Source organism: Nicotiana tabacum, chromosome 15, assembly GCF_000715075.1.
Source record: "Nicotiana tabacum cultivar K326 chromosome 15, ASM71507v2, whole genome shotgun sequence".
In the NCBI taxonomy this organism is placed as follows: domain Eukaryota; kingdom Viridiplantae; phylum Streptophyta; class Magnoliopsida; order Solanales; family Solanaceae; genus Nicotiana; species Nicotiana tabacum.
The window spans coordinates 88,126,064-88,139,692 of NC_134094.1; the positions used below are offsets into that span (position 1 = coordinate 88,126,064).

General features: G+C 35.5%; 1 protein-coding gene across 2 annotated transcripts; it reads right to left on the reverse strand.

Annotated features, from left to right (window-relative positions):
* Positions 1–3,070: 3,070 nt before the first annotated feature.
* On the reverse strand, positions 3,071–12,877 carry LOC107793071 (L-galactono-1,4-lactone dehydrogenase, mitochondrial-like). 2 transcript variants are annotated; one of them, NM_001325556.1, is given in 7 exon segments: positions 3,596–3,761; positions 3,764–3,904; positions 4,958–5,098; positions 5,917–6,328; positions 6,879–7,064; positions 10,948–11,198; positions 12,070–12,726. In NM_001325556.1, coding segments are annotated over 7 exon segments (1,767 nt in total). In that variant the 5' UTR covers positions 12,700–12,726; the 3' UTR covers positions 3,596–3,755.
* Between the last annotated feature and the right edge of the window lie 752 nt (positions 12,878–13,629).

Sequence of the window (13,629 nt, forward strand, 5' to 3'; positions counted from 1 at the left end):
TTTGCTCCAAAGTGGCATCTCCCCCCCTCAAAATAGGCTTAGTCTTGCTTTTATATGCGTTTGATAGGTCTTGGGCCGAAATAACCTTGTCCCGGGCAAAGTAGGAGAGATTTTCCGTCACCAACACCCAGGGTAGCGCTGGAATTTTTAAGGTCTGGGAAACTAGGCACGCTACCTGTGGCGCTACAAATGGCCATTTTCTAATTTTGCTCATTTTTGGCTCCAATCTCGCACTTTCGTCCCTTATTGCCTCCGGATATTTCCTACACATAAAAACACCAAAAATTAGCACAAATCATTATATTTCACATCTGAAATCTACGAAACATGAGTAAAATGCGAGGCAATATGCATATAAATATACATACTTCAAGCTAAATATCATCTTACTACAACACATCGGGGTTCAGAAAAGAGACAACAACAACAAATTAAGTATAATTTCAGAAGTGGGATCTGGGGAGGGTTAAAAATTTAAAAGAAATTGTGGTCAGTGGGAATAGAACTACCAACCTCACAAAGATTTTGACCCTCCTTAGCGATTGAGCTACGCTTTTGGGCCAAGTCAAGAGTATTCAAAATATAATATATAGATACACAAAATAAATTTTACCTTATATGCACAATATAATTTTTTGACAAAGGAGTTCGGGTGTGATCTCTATGCATAAACTACATGATGGACAGTGGACACAATACTTTCTCAAGAAAACTTGTCGGTAAAAAAAGAAATCATTCTTTTTTAGATTGATTAAAATGAAAAGAGCGTCATATAAATAGGATAGGGAGACTAATAATTAAACAAATAGAGTCTATTATCACTTTTAACCCGTGCCAGAAACTATTTACATCTGGTAGCCGAAAAAGTATATAAAACTTGTATAATTTTATATATAACATAAAAAATGTATATATATACAAACAATATACAAATTTTATATATTTTTTCGGCTATTAAAAATATGAATAGAACGAAAGGTATATAATTTTCTTTTAACAACCAATTGCAAGTCTAGTGAACATTCGTAATATGTTATTGGGAAAATTTGAGGCCACACTTAAGTGGTACTTAATTAAGCATGATAGGAGTAAAATCTTCTTGTTGTTTTCTCTTGTTGTTCTAGTGCTACTGCCGTCACCATCCCTACACTTTTTGGCTAAAGTTAAACAGAAGAGTTTAACAAAAGCAAAAGCTTTGCCTGGATATTTTGGAATTCTTTTATCTTATGTAAAAGAAATTGTGGGGTTGATATTTATGGATTCAGATTATTTGTGGTATGATTACTGGTTACTAATAAAATTAGAGTAGGTTCTCATACTCAAAGAGTAGTCCATTCTAATTTTCTTTTCCTTTTTTTTTGGGGGGGGAGGGGGGGGAGGAATTTGTCCTCGTAAATCATGACATACGTAGTGGGCGACATGCTTGAAATGACGGGACAGTGAAAATTAAAGTTTCTCAATCTATCGTTGGTTCTTTTTCATCTGATATTCTTTACAATTCTTATTAAGGAAATTTGATGTGGTTTGTTTAATTGGTGATCATTTCGGATTTGTATTAGCACAGTTAGAATATTATATATATATATATATATATATATATATATATATATATATATATATATATATAATGGCTTGAATTGTTATTATAATCGGCTTACCTAGTCTTAGAGACTCCCTTCTGCCCCTCTAGTTCTGCTCATAGTAGTACTTAACCTTTTAATTCTCTCCACCAAAATGTTCATTATGTTGATTGATAAGCTGAAAAGGGAATGCTTGAAAGAAATGGGAAGTGTATATATAAGATGTTGGGACTTGCGAGTACAGCTTCCACAAAACTGCTTCGGCTTGTAAGATTATATTCTCATAATTTAATTATACTTTGATCAACGTCTTGATTTTGTCAGTCAAACTAAACTTCTAATATAAGTTCTTTGACTATTTTGTTTAATTAAAGAGATCTTGGTAGAGTGGTAAAGTTGACTTTAAATCTGTTATTTGCAAATACTTGTATATCATCCCCTTGTTTGAGTAATTTCAAAATGTATCTTACATTGCTGTCTAAATTGAAGTTGTAATCACCTAATATTGACTCATTTATAAGTCTTGTCAATTTAGGTTTAATCACGTCATTTTCCTCGCAGATCCGGACAAGCTTCTTTTTTATTATTATTTTAATAAAACAAATGTGTTGTATGTCATTCACATTACCATCTTTTCCCACACGAGTTTTAATTTCTTGAGAAAGCTACGCAGCCTTTACGTAAATTGTCAATATGAATAGGTGAAAATGGATTAAGGTGTAGGGCTATATCGTATATTATAAAAGTGAGGAGAGGTCCAAATTAAAGAAATTACACTGATTTTTAGTTTTTACCAAAAGGAAATGGCAGTGACAAAATAGAAATTTGTGATCAATTATTTAGGCATGATTTTGGCTATCAACTCATTGAACAACTGGAAGCTATTTATTTATGATACTAAAGTGTTCAATCCGTCCTATTTGACAGAGATCAGAGTCAGACATCCTTTCGCCTCAATAAGTGTTAGATCAATAAGGAAACAGTAGGCAGTTTTGGAATACTATGAGAAGAAAGACGAAGATAGTTTTGGAAACAGTTGGCCAAACAAAAGAAGTATAAAAATGGAAAGAAAAAGTATACGGAAAAACATGGGAAGTGCAAAAAAAAAAAAAAAAAGAGGAGAAATATAATGCTACAAAAATCTCCTGTATTATATTACCCATCTCTTGTTAAAAAGATAGCACAAGTGTTATCACTTAACAATTCTTTGCACAGCACTTCTATTACTCCACACTTGCTAATTAAGATGTGTTTTGCACACGATGTTAAATAAAAAATAAATATTTTTTAATATTCACATTCCTCACTCCACCACCCATGTCTCTGTATACTCATTAACTCGTGCGAGTTCTTGCTTCAGAACTACTCAGCTTTATAATTATTCCAGCCCAATAATATTGGCATATGGAAGGGAGCAGAAACTATTGCAACTGAACAAATCATATAACAGTGTGTGGATTCGCCATTGAAACTTGAAAAGAGAAAAGAAATTAAAAGCTAAAAATTCAGATTTTCATTCAACATGCCTTTACAATCATCTGCTCACAGAATATAAAGCAAGCCTATCAGGGGTAAAAATGAAAATAGGTTATAAACCAAGACTAATCTGTAATAGCAAAACTAAGGAGGGTCAAACTACTAAATAATAAAACTTAGTCTATAGCTCCATTCATTACAAACAGCCGAGGTTATCCAGTTCAAATCTGGATTTAAAACAACCATGACATGTTCTGTTGACAAGAATTTGGCTGCTGCTCCAAAATAAAATTTAGGCTCAACAATAGTACCAAAGTACTATTCAGAATACATTAGAATCCTCAGAAAATTGCTCAAGAAACAGTGTGCAGAACTGGCCTAGTAGAGGCTGCATCATCCTTACTGAAACAACATACTTGAAGCCATAACTAATTCTTTAGCCTCAGACTAGATTCCCGATCTATCCATAAATTGTCCTTGAAGGCGGCAATCAAGTTGGAGACTGGCTCAAGCATATACAATGCATGACAAGCATTATTATAACAATTCCTTTTAACTTAACATTCTGAACAACAATGTACAGGACAAATTTCCTCCGCAAAATATTTGCTTTGAAAGAAACGTGAAGATGAAGATCACTATAGTTCAAATGATTTGATAAGAAAGACGTAAACCAACCAAGAAACCAGTTACACAGCCTCAGATGAAGGGAAGAGCTTCTCAAGCATGTTATTAGAAAGGATGCGGTTTGGGTCCAGCTCCTTTCGTGCTTGATTGTATGCATCCACCGGAAATTTCTTCTTTAGCCTTGCCTGCAGAGAGGCAAGCTCTTCCTTGTCCTTAGGAACCTGGAAGTAACATGTAGTTAAATGGTAACCGCAATCCACTCCATTTAGAGTACCTAACAGTCAACTTTACTGGAGATATGGCTGTCTCAATTTATCTTTTAAATTCTAAAAGCAAGTGTCTATGAACAAAGTTATATGACCTATACGTGCTTGCCTCAAGTCAGAAGATGCAATCCACTTTGAAATAAGTATTTAGAGAATAGTTTACTCTAATGCTTTGAGACAATCATTTAAACGAACAGGTGAAACTCCAATTTGATGTCTTCCATATTTGCCCCACTTTCTACATTGTTACCAGAACCAGAGCTAATCATGCTTTGCAACATATCAGTCACATGGTTTTTTTTTAATTTTATTGATGAAGAGATCAGTGATTGTGTCAATCAAGGAAGTAAATCTTGAAAAGGCTCTAAAATGCTATTGTGTTTTTAGCACTTCAACTGAGAATCTTCTCAGGTTACTTCTTAGGCAATTTAGAATGACAACGAACTGTAAAGATCCCCTAGGATGAGCTTATGCTTGATAATAGGAACTACAACTACATATTTTAGAAGCATGTTTCTCGATGAAGCTTCTAACCAGCAGTTTGACAAATTGAATCACCTCTAAGATTGATTATCGTTAAAGAAAGTAAAGACCAAGTGCATGGAACAGGTACAAGAAGATAGCTCTATCTTCCCGTCAATTTCACAGTTCTTCAGAATTGCAAAATCACAATAATAAGAGCTAAAGCAGCAAAATAGTGGAAGAAGTAGGGGAGATCTAATCTCTTTTATCTTGCACAGTTTCTCCTCAGCAATATTAAAGAATCAGTACTGACTTTATCTTTTAGATACTTCAAAAAATACCAGACTTCCCCTTTCAGCACCAATTCCAATGGATTTTGTAGCAGGATGGAGACATTGCCCATTGAACTCTCTTCCCTTGGGGCAAGTTTCCCTCATAATAAAGCAAAATAAAATAACAAAACTAAAGAGGAACTGATAGGTTAACAGTATCTCTATGCTCCTATATGACTTGGCTTAAAGAGAAATTCTGAAAAATAACTCATACCTCAATCTTCGCCCAATGTTCAAAAGCAGAGTAATGATCCCACAACTGCGCTTGCGTCATATGCCTGTAGTGGAAGAACTCCTCAGTGATTTGCCTCCTCTGCCGAGCATCCATGGTTGGAAGATACATAATTATTCCAACCTAGCAACATATTGGAAGGGATATAAGTACTAAAGCTATGCATCAAGTATATCAGGTGTAAAAAGATAATCACGGATGTGGTGGAAGCAGAAAGAGGACCTCACTGTCTGAATAGAAGGTTATCCAGTATTTATCCAAATTTTAATAGAAATGAAGTAAATTAAAACCAAGGCACATGTAAAGGACATGAGGCCACCAAGGTCTGTGTTCAGATAAACATTATAAAACCCACCTGCCCTCATTTAAGGTCTATTTCTACTTGATATTGTCCGCATTAGTTGGGATATCTCATCTAAGTATCACCATCCATGGGATTAAAATCCTTTTTTTTTTCCCGAAGAAGATGCAGTTGGATCAAGGACTTAAATCAGTTCACAGCTTGGATTTGCATGCATTTTGTGCTGAGTATCCTGTCGTGAACCTCAAAAAAGAAGACCTCAACCACAATGACAGAGTACATGACACCCCAGTCAAAAGCAAATCAAAAGAAGACGCTAGTGAGAATTTATTCAACTGCCAAACAAAAGGTCAATCGTGGTTTTTACTTTATCTAAAACAAAGGACAGCCCGATGCACTAAGTTCCCGCTATGCGCAAGTCCAGGGAAGGGCCGGACCACAAGGGTCTAGTATACGCAGCCCTACCCTGTTACTTTATCTAAAACAGATTACAAAAAAGACCCATCATGGTTTTATATCTAATTTCTGATTTAGTAGTTTCTTGAATTTGTGCAACAAATTTAGGGTGCATAATCAGGCTCCAGCATAAAGGAGCTTTTTCATATAAGCAAAGCAAAGATTCACATGCTAAAAATATTACCCATGAGAATATATCACCATCCGCTGAGCTATAAGCTGGACTCATTCGACTTCTGCTGCAAGCAGTCCATCTCTGTTCTATAGGTGCAGGAGCAGGTACACTTTCTTTCTCAATGAGCTGCATCAATTCCTCAATGTACTCCAGGTCTTTCATGCTAGGCTTTGACAAGGTTCCTGCAGGGAAACATGTCTCTGACACCCACTGGTGGCCACCACAGTCAAAGCCTAAAATTTCATCACTCCAGCCTACTCGATATCCTTCTGATTTCCTCCAGAATTCTGCCTCAGCTTTGTTGATTTCAATTACATGCTCCTTGTTGAGAGGATCCAAAGCAAGTAGTTTATCTCTCAGTTCAGTGAATGATAGTTCATCTATCTCAGGTTCAGGAGAACCAGAATCAGCAACTTGACCTCTGCAACCAGTGGTAAAACTTATTAGCAAGTAATTAACATTTTTTTAAAAATAGAAACATAGGATCTTCAGCATTTTACAAGTAATACTGAATTACTTGTAACGTTTTGCTTATCAAACAAATTTTTCAACTAATGCTGTCGTATTGTTCTCCACTATTACTTGTATTCGTCAATTAATGATGATTACGTGTAATATTATAACACAATTTTAAAGCAGTGGTTGAAATGTTAGTTCGATTAGCAAAACGTTACAGCTAAAAATGAATAGCTAAATGAATTCTTGCAATTTATGAATGTTGCTGATAGTATTATTACTGCAAGTGTCTAAATTTTTAAAATTACCTCACATAAATTAGGTGAGAAAAAATTTATTATTTCACCTATTCCCTTTCAGGAAAAGGTCCTATGCAAAAATGGGCCCCTTCTCAATGTATGAGAATAGCTAAAACTACATGGGGAAGTTCGTCCAAAAACAGAACATCATTCAGAAATGCAAGGAAAAGAATGTTCTGAAATATGGTTTTACAGGCCAGTTCAATGCCACCATACCTGTACTTCTGCAATGACTCCCGATAGAGAACTCGTACATGCTGCAAGGCTTCTTCTGTAGTATATTTAGGTTTATGCTTTGGTGGACCTCGCGATTTAGATATAGGATTGCATGTCACAACCACAACTGCATCAGTATATGGAATGTGCAAGTATTTGACATGCTTGTTCTCGGATAGGAATTTCCTGAAATAATGACATGTTAGCGGCATTATTTCACAAGCGTAGGACACCAAGTGCAACGAATGTGCTTTACCATGCTACCTATGTGAAACAAGCACCATCATTAACAACAGACTGCTTTAGCAATAAAATTTATATAGGTGCAACAAATCATCAGCATTTTACTACTTATTAGAAGGGGGAATAAGCAGACAGCAGGTCAACATGCCTGCTTGCCGACCTAGGGATAGTTCTGGAATTTCGCGAATTATTAGCTTTGAGCCTGCTGTACCAGATTTTTGTACTATTCCTCCGTCTGAACAAAAGACCAACTTATGTTTGTCTAATTACCCGTGTGCCCTTGGTGAGATCTTTTGCTTTCCTAATCTTGTGGCCCCAGCTGACTTCATCCTTGCAAGTTGCAGCCTTTGTGCTTTTTACACTCCTTTTGGACGTAGTGTATTTTTTCTATAAAGATGTCTCTATTTACTTTTTTTTTATTTGCACCACAAGATCAGGAAAGCCAAAGATCTCACCAAGGGCACACTGGTAATTAGACAAAGATGGCTCTATTTACTTTTTTTTTTTTTTGCACCGGGTGTCCAAGTCTCTTTGAGCCCCGACTAATCCCGGGGGTGCACAGGCCCTCGGCAAGGAGTTTCCCGCAAGTGCACCACGGTTAATTCAGGTTTTACCCAGTCCGATGGCCCTCAAAAATTGTTTGCACCCAGTGGGTTTCGAACTTGAGACCTTGAAAGGGAGCAAACCCCAAGGCTCAAGTCAATTGCCACCAGGCCAACCCCTGAGGGTTGGCTGGCTCTATTTACTTAAAGACGCTTTAAATTGTACTAACAAAGAAAAAACCATTCCTTATTAAATTGCAAACAATGTAGGAATTTTTCTGAAATGACATATATGCCCTTGGTTGACCATCTTTCCTTTTCTATATAATAGAAAAATATATCTGCTTTAAATTTTTTTTATTTAAAAAAATTGCTCAAATCTTTATTTGTTCTTCTTATAAGGGAGAATAATGGAGAGCTTATTAATACTTTCATCATTACTCTTTAAGTATATAAAAAGATTGGAGATTGTTCAACTCTTTTTCCTTTTGGTTTCTCAAGCATAAAAATCCTTTTTTTTAGTTAGATAATTTTGAAATGAACGATTAAAGAATTGCTAATTACTGTTTAAACTTGATTGCCCAAGAGATGTTTGTATTTTGTTTTATATAATCTCAACAAAATAGAAAATAAATAGCATATAAAAATAGTGAAAAAAAGAGAGGATAAAGACATTATATTCAGCTTAGAAACAATTCAAGATTCGCATCACTTTTTTCTCAAGCGAAAATTATCATTTAAGTGATGTAGATGCACATAAGCACTTCATTTGTAAATGATATTTAAAGGTATAAAAGTTAAATAAAACGCAACAAGTTGGATTCTTTATCTCAATATCTTACAATATATTTGATCCATGTGCTAGATGACTGATTTTGACATTAAATAATTTTTTCTTAGTGAGAACACACGTATATGAATTGTTGCATTCTTTATATATATATACATGGACAAATATTGAGGGTATTATATCAAAACTGAATCTACTTCTAAAAGCCTCAGTCACAGTATTAATATTTAATTCTTATTTAAAAAGTACTTTTACAGCGAGTTGATGATATAAAACTATGACTATGAAATCCCATGGTGACTTATTTTGGTTTCTCACTTTCTCTACTAAGACCAATATTCATGGCAGGTTTGTTTATCTCAAATCAGAACAAGAAAAAAGAAAGATGCAATAGATACAGACCGAATGAAGACAACAAATTTTCAATATTTTGGTGAAATAATACTTTCAAAATGAGTACGTATTAGATAATTTATTTGGGTATAGAGGGTTCAATATAATTAAATTAATTAGTAGGAGAAACTAAATATGAAATACATCAAATTTTAGTCCCCATATTAACCCGACCAGGTTCGTATACAACTTGTGATTTCCTAATTGTAGAATTTCAAAATTAACATTGTTTCTTATCCAAAAGTTTTAACAAGATAAATAATGTAAGACGACAAAAATATAGGAAATGCCATCTCTTTTTTTTTTACGGTCCATCTTGCGCTTACGAATTCAGAAAAATCACGAAATTGAGAATTATGGGGTCCATTAATGGAAATTTCAGTATATATTAACTAGCAGTTTTACCTACTAATTTTCTGAAAGGATAGTCTATTTAAAGCAGGGGTTCATGCAGGTTTTTTGCCGATGAAATTATATTAGTATTACTTTATTTATTACGAAGTGTATCAAAATAACAATCTTTCACATATATGTTGTGTTGCTTTATTTTCTGTTTTAAAGGTTTGTATCAAATTTAAATCCAGTTACAAATTTGAAGAAATAGTAAAAGCAATTTACTGTCAAAAGGCTACATTTGAGAGTTAATGGGGTCCATTAATGGAAAGTTCAGTATATATTAACTAGCAGTTTTACCTACTAATTTTCTGAAAGGATAGTCTATTTAAAGCAGGAGTTCATGCAGGTTTTTTGCCGATGAAATTATATTAGTATTACTTTATTTATTACAAAGTGTATCAAAATAACAATCTTTCACATATATGTTGTCTTGCTTTATTTTCTGTTTTAAAGGTTTGTATCAAATTCAAATCCAGTTACAAATTTGAAGAAATAGTAAAAGCAATTTACTGTCAAAAGGCTACATTTGAGAGTTAATGAAGGGTCCAAATGGGTCTCAAAACTTCAATAAGACCACTCTTCAGTGATGTTTCGGGTAGAATCAGGTTATACAATGCATAGTGAAACAGCATACTTTTCAGTATTGGCATCAAGGCTCTAAAACATACTTTTCCTTGCCAATAAGCGTAATCCTGAAGAGGAGACACTAACAAATTTATATTTCACTTTATCGTAAATTTTCTTCAATTTCTTTGTCCACATATTTTGTATTCACGCTTACAGATATTAGTCTTAGACTACACATATATATTTATAGTTTTTCTCCATTTGCGCTTTTCTTCATTAAGGCTCACGCTTTATTTGCCCTTTGCACTTAAAGCCCCAATAGACCTTAAAGCTTTTTTGCGCTTTTCGCCTTTGATAACGCTGATAGAGTAGCAACGACACTAAATCAAGGCTTAATTTTAAATTCAAAGCTTAATTAGGATTTATAACACGTCAGATTGTGGCATGATAAATGATTGGGAACAGCACTCTAAAGAAGGAATTCCCGAACTTTTGCCTTTTGTGATGCACCCTCATGCAAGAATAGTTCAATGCTGAACAGGGACACATGGAACATCATGCACAGAAGGAATTGCCAAGATTGGAAGCTCACCAGCATGATGCAGCTGATGGATAAACTGGAGCAAATATCAATTAACCCCCAAAAGAAAGATAGATTGAAGCACGGCAGCAACGGGAGGGTCAATTGGTTTTGTTAGTCCGTTATAAATTTGTTTTTAGTTTTATGTCCTTTTTACAAGAGATCTTCATTTTTACACATAAGAGAATTGAAAATAACACACGAGATCTGAAAACATCATTTTCTCTTATTCAAATTGTAGGTGGCCACAGAAGACCATTTTCTCGCAATGGTAAAGGAAAGGAATTAGGGCTTATAGCTCTAATTTTAATTAGTGGATTGAATAGCAAGAAAATCAAAGGATGTCCAAATTCAATGATCCTTGCTTGTAAAAACTACTTTTTTTCCATAAGATCCCTTGAACTAGGTTTTAGGATGCTTGCAAATCGCTAGCTTGGTTACGGAAATTAACAAGTAACAAGTTCTTTATAAAGAAAATCCACTAAGAAGTCTACCTTAACAGCTATGAGAGCTTACCAAAAAGGGAAACAAATTACTAAAGAAAAAGAGAATATTTACTTGTGATTTTTCTTGATATCTTTCATGTTAGATAGGAAAGTATGTTCTACAAGTTCCTGCCTCTCAACACACTGAAGAGTGACTTCCGCGACCACACCAAGGCCCCCAAGTCCACATCGAGCTAGATAAAAGAGTTCTGGATCTTTCTCTTTTGAAATTTCTATTGTGCCTTTGGCAGGGGTAACCAATTTCATGCTTATGACTTGCTCATCAATTGGAGGCAACTTGGCACCAGTGCCATGGGCACCAACCTAGCAATTTGAATTCAAAGGAACAAAAGCTTAAGAATCACCCCAATCGATCCTCAGTAACAAATCAATATATCAACTAACTGCAAGTTGGAGTAATGTAGAAACCTCAAACAAGTAGAAAAAACAGATGCTCTCCCATGAAACACAACACGTAATACAGAACCAGCTTAAACATTTTTCTCTTTGATTGATAAGCAAAATTAAGATTTTTATTTACATAGGCAGATATACATCAAGAAGGTACTATATCAGTTGTATCGAGCGCATCCATAAACTTCCCACAGAACTTAGCATTTCACCAATTTCCGGAGGCAAATTTCAGGCCACCGCAAAACAGTTAGTATATAGCTACGATCCAATCTATACACAGGGACAACTTATGCAAAAGCTACTGGGTCCCTTGAACCCATAAGTTACGCTCTGATTAATATCACATATACAGGAGAAAATTTGGAATGGACACACTATGTATGTTAGTTAACACTCTAAGTTATCTATCACTTCTCTTTAGTCCAAAAGATAAACCAATCCACAAGAAATAGACAGAATGCTCCCTCTGTTCTAATTAATGTGGCAAAGATTGAATAGGCATGAAATTTAAGAAAAAAGTGAAGACTTTGAAACTTGTGCTCACGAATATGCCAAACATTTGTGTGGTTTTAGGACCTTTAAAACTTGTAATCTTAGACGTTTCATAAAAATTAATCCATGTTGCTACAAAAGCTTCTTATTAGGAGTAAAATGAAAAGTTTAAGTTAAATTGCATCCAAGTTACAAAAATATGTCATTCTTTTTGGAGCGGAATTCTTTTTGGAGCGGACTGAAAATGAAATGTCACCACATAAACTAAAAGACGGAATAAAGAATCCACCTGGACAATGCCACCGATTTGCTGTTCTCTTATGGATGCAAAGTTCTGAAGAGTAATCCCATACTCCTTAATAGCATCCACAAGCTGCTGAACCCTTATCCCAGCTTGAACAGTAACCGTTTTCTTCTCCTCATCCACATTCAAAACCTTATCCATTAAGGCCAAATTCACCATCCCAGCTCGGGTCAACCCGATCCCATTGGGCGACAAACCCGACCCGACAGGCCGGATCCTCTGCTTCTTCTCATTCGCAGCCTTCACTATCCCTTCGAGCTCTTCAATCGACTCGGGTTGCAAGAAAGTCCGGGTCTGCACCTCGTGGGTCCCGCTCCAATTGGAGACCGTGTGAAGATCATCAGGTAACGGAGCGTAGCGGAATAGCTGAGCTTTTTTGTTCTTGGCGTTTTCGGGGAAAGGGAAGGAATAGTATGTGGCGGCACCACACCCTAAGAGGAGAAGTGTGTAGCCGATGTATTTACGGAGTTCGGATTCGGATGTGGTGGGACCCGGTGTAGAAGAGAAGGGGCGGGGATTGAAAGGGGTGAGTTGGGGATTAGGACGGCGGAGAGGGTGGTGGTGGTGAAGAAGAAGGGATTGGAGAGAGCGTTTGGAAGTGAGAGAACGAAGCATTTGAACGTCGTCGTTTTGGTGGGTTTAGTGGAACAGTGGACTAAAGAAGGAGAAGATAAGTGGAAGTTTTTCTAAAGAAGAATACTTCTTCATTGTTTTTAGTGATTTTATGGTTTAGGAAGTTTCTCTTTGGGAAATAATGGGACCATAGTCCTTGTTGGGATGACGCTCACTCCCTTGACAAATATTCCTTTCATCTTTTAAACGGGAACAACAACCTCCTTATGCAATATTTGCTAATGAAACTTAGAATTTTAATACAAAAAAATATTATTATCGTTGTAAATAATTTTGTAGAGTCTGTCACTTTATGGCTAAATCCATTTTTTTGATAAATAGAGGGGATTTATTTCATTGTAATTCATCCCAAATAAATAAGAATTCTCTTTTTCTCTCTACTTTTCTTTGCAATACTCTTCTTCTTCTTTTATTGTTTTATAACATGTTATCACTACGAGACTCTAACCAATTAAGTAGAGGGCGGTTGTTTTAATTTGTAGATGCACTATTAATTAGTTGTCTAATGTTTGAGAAATTAAACCACCCATGGAGAGAAGATATAGAAATTTGTGTGAGGTTCTTACGTGAATGCATTGATATTCTTATACCAGGCATCTGCTTTAGTAACCAGACTTTGGGATACGTACATGGTGTTCAACTTGTACATAATATTGAGCATAATTGTAATGATCCGACCAGACATTTTGAGCATTTGCATTCAATTCGGTGGTTTGAGGTCATGAGTAGCTTCATATGATGTGTTGTGACTTGCGTGTATCGTCGGTTTTGGTTTTCGAGAGATTCGAGATTGATTTGGGAGAATGATTCTCAACTAGGAAGCTTTAAGTTGGAAGAGTTGACCAAGTTTGACTTTTGTGTATTTGCCCCCGTATCGGAGTTTTTATGGTTCCGTTAAGTTCGGAGATTTGC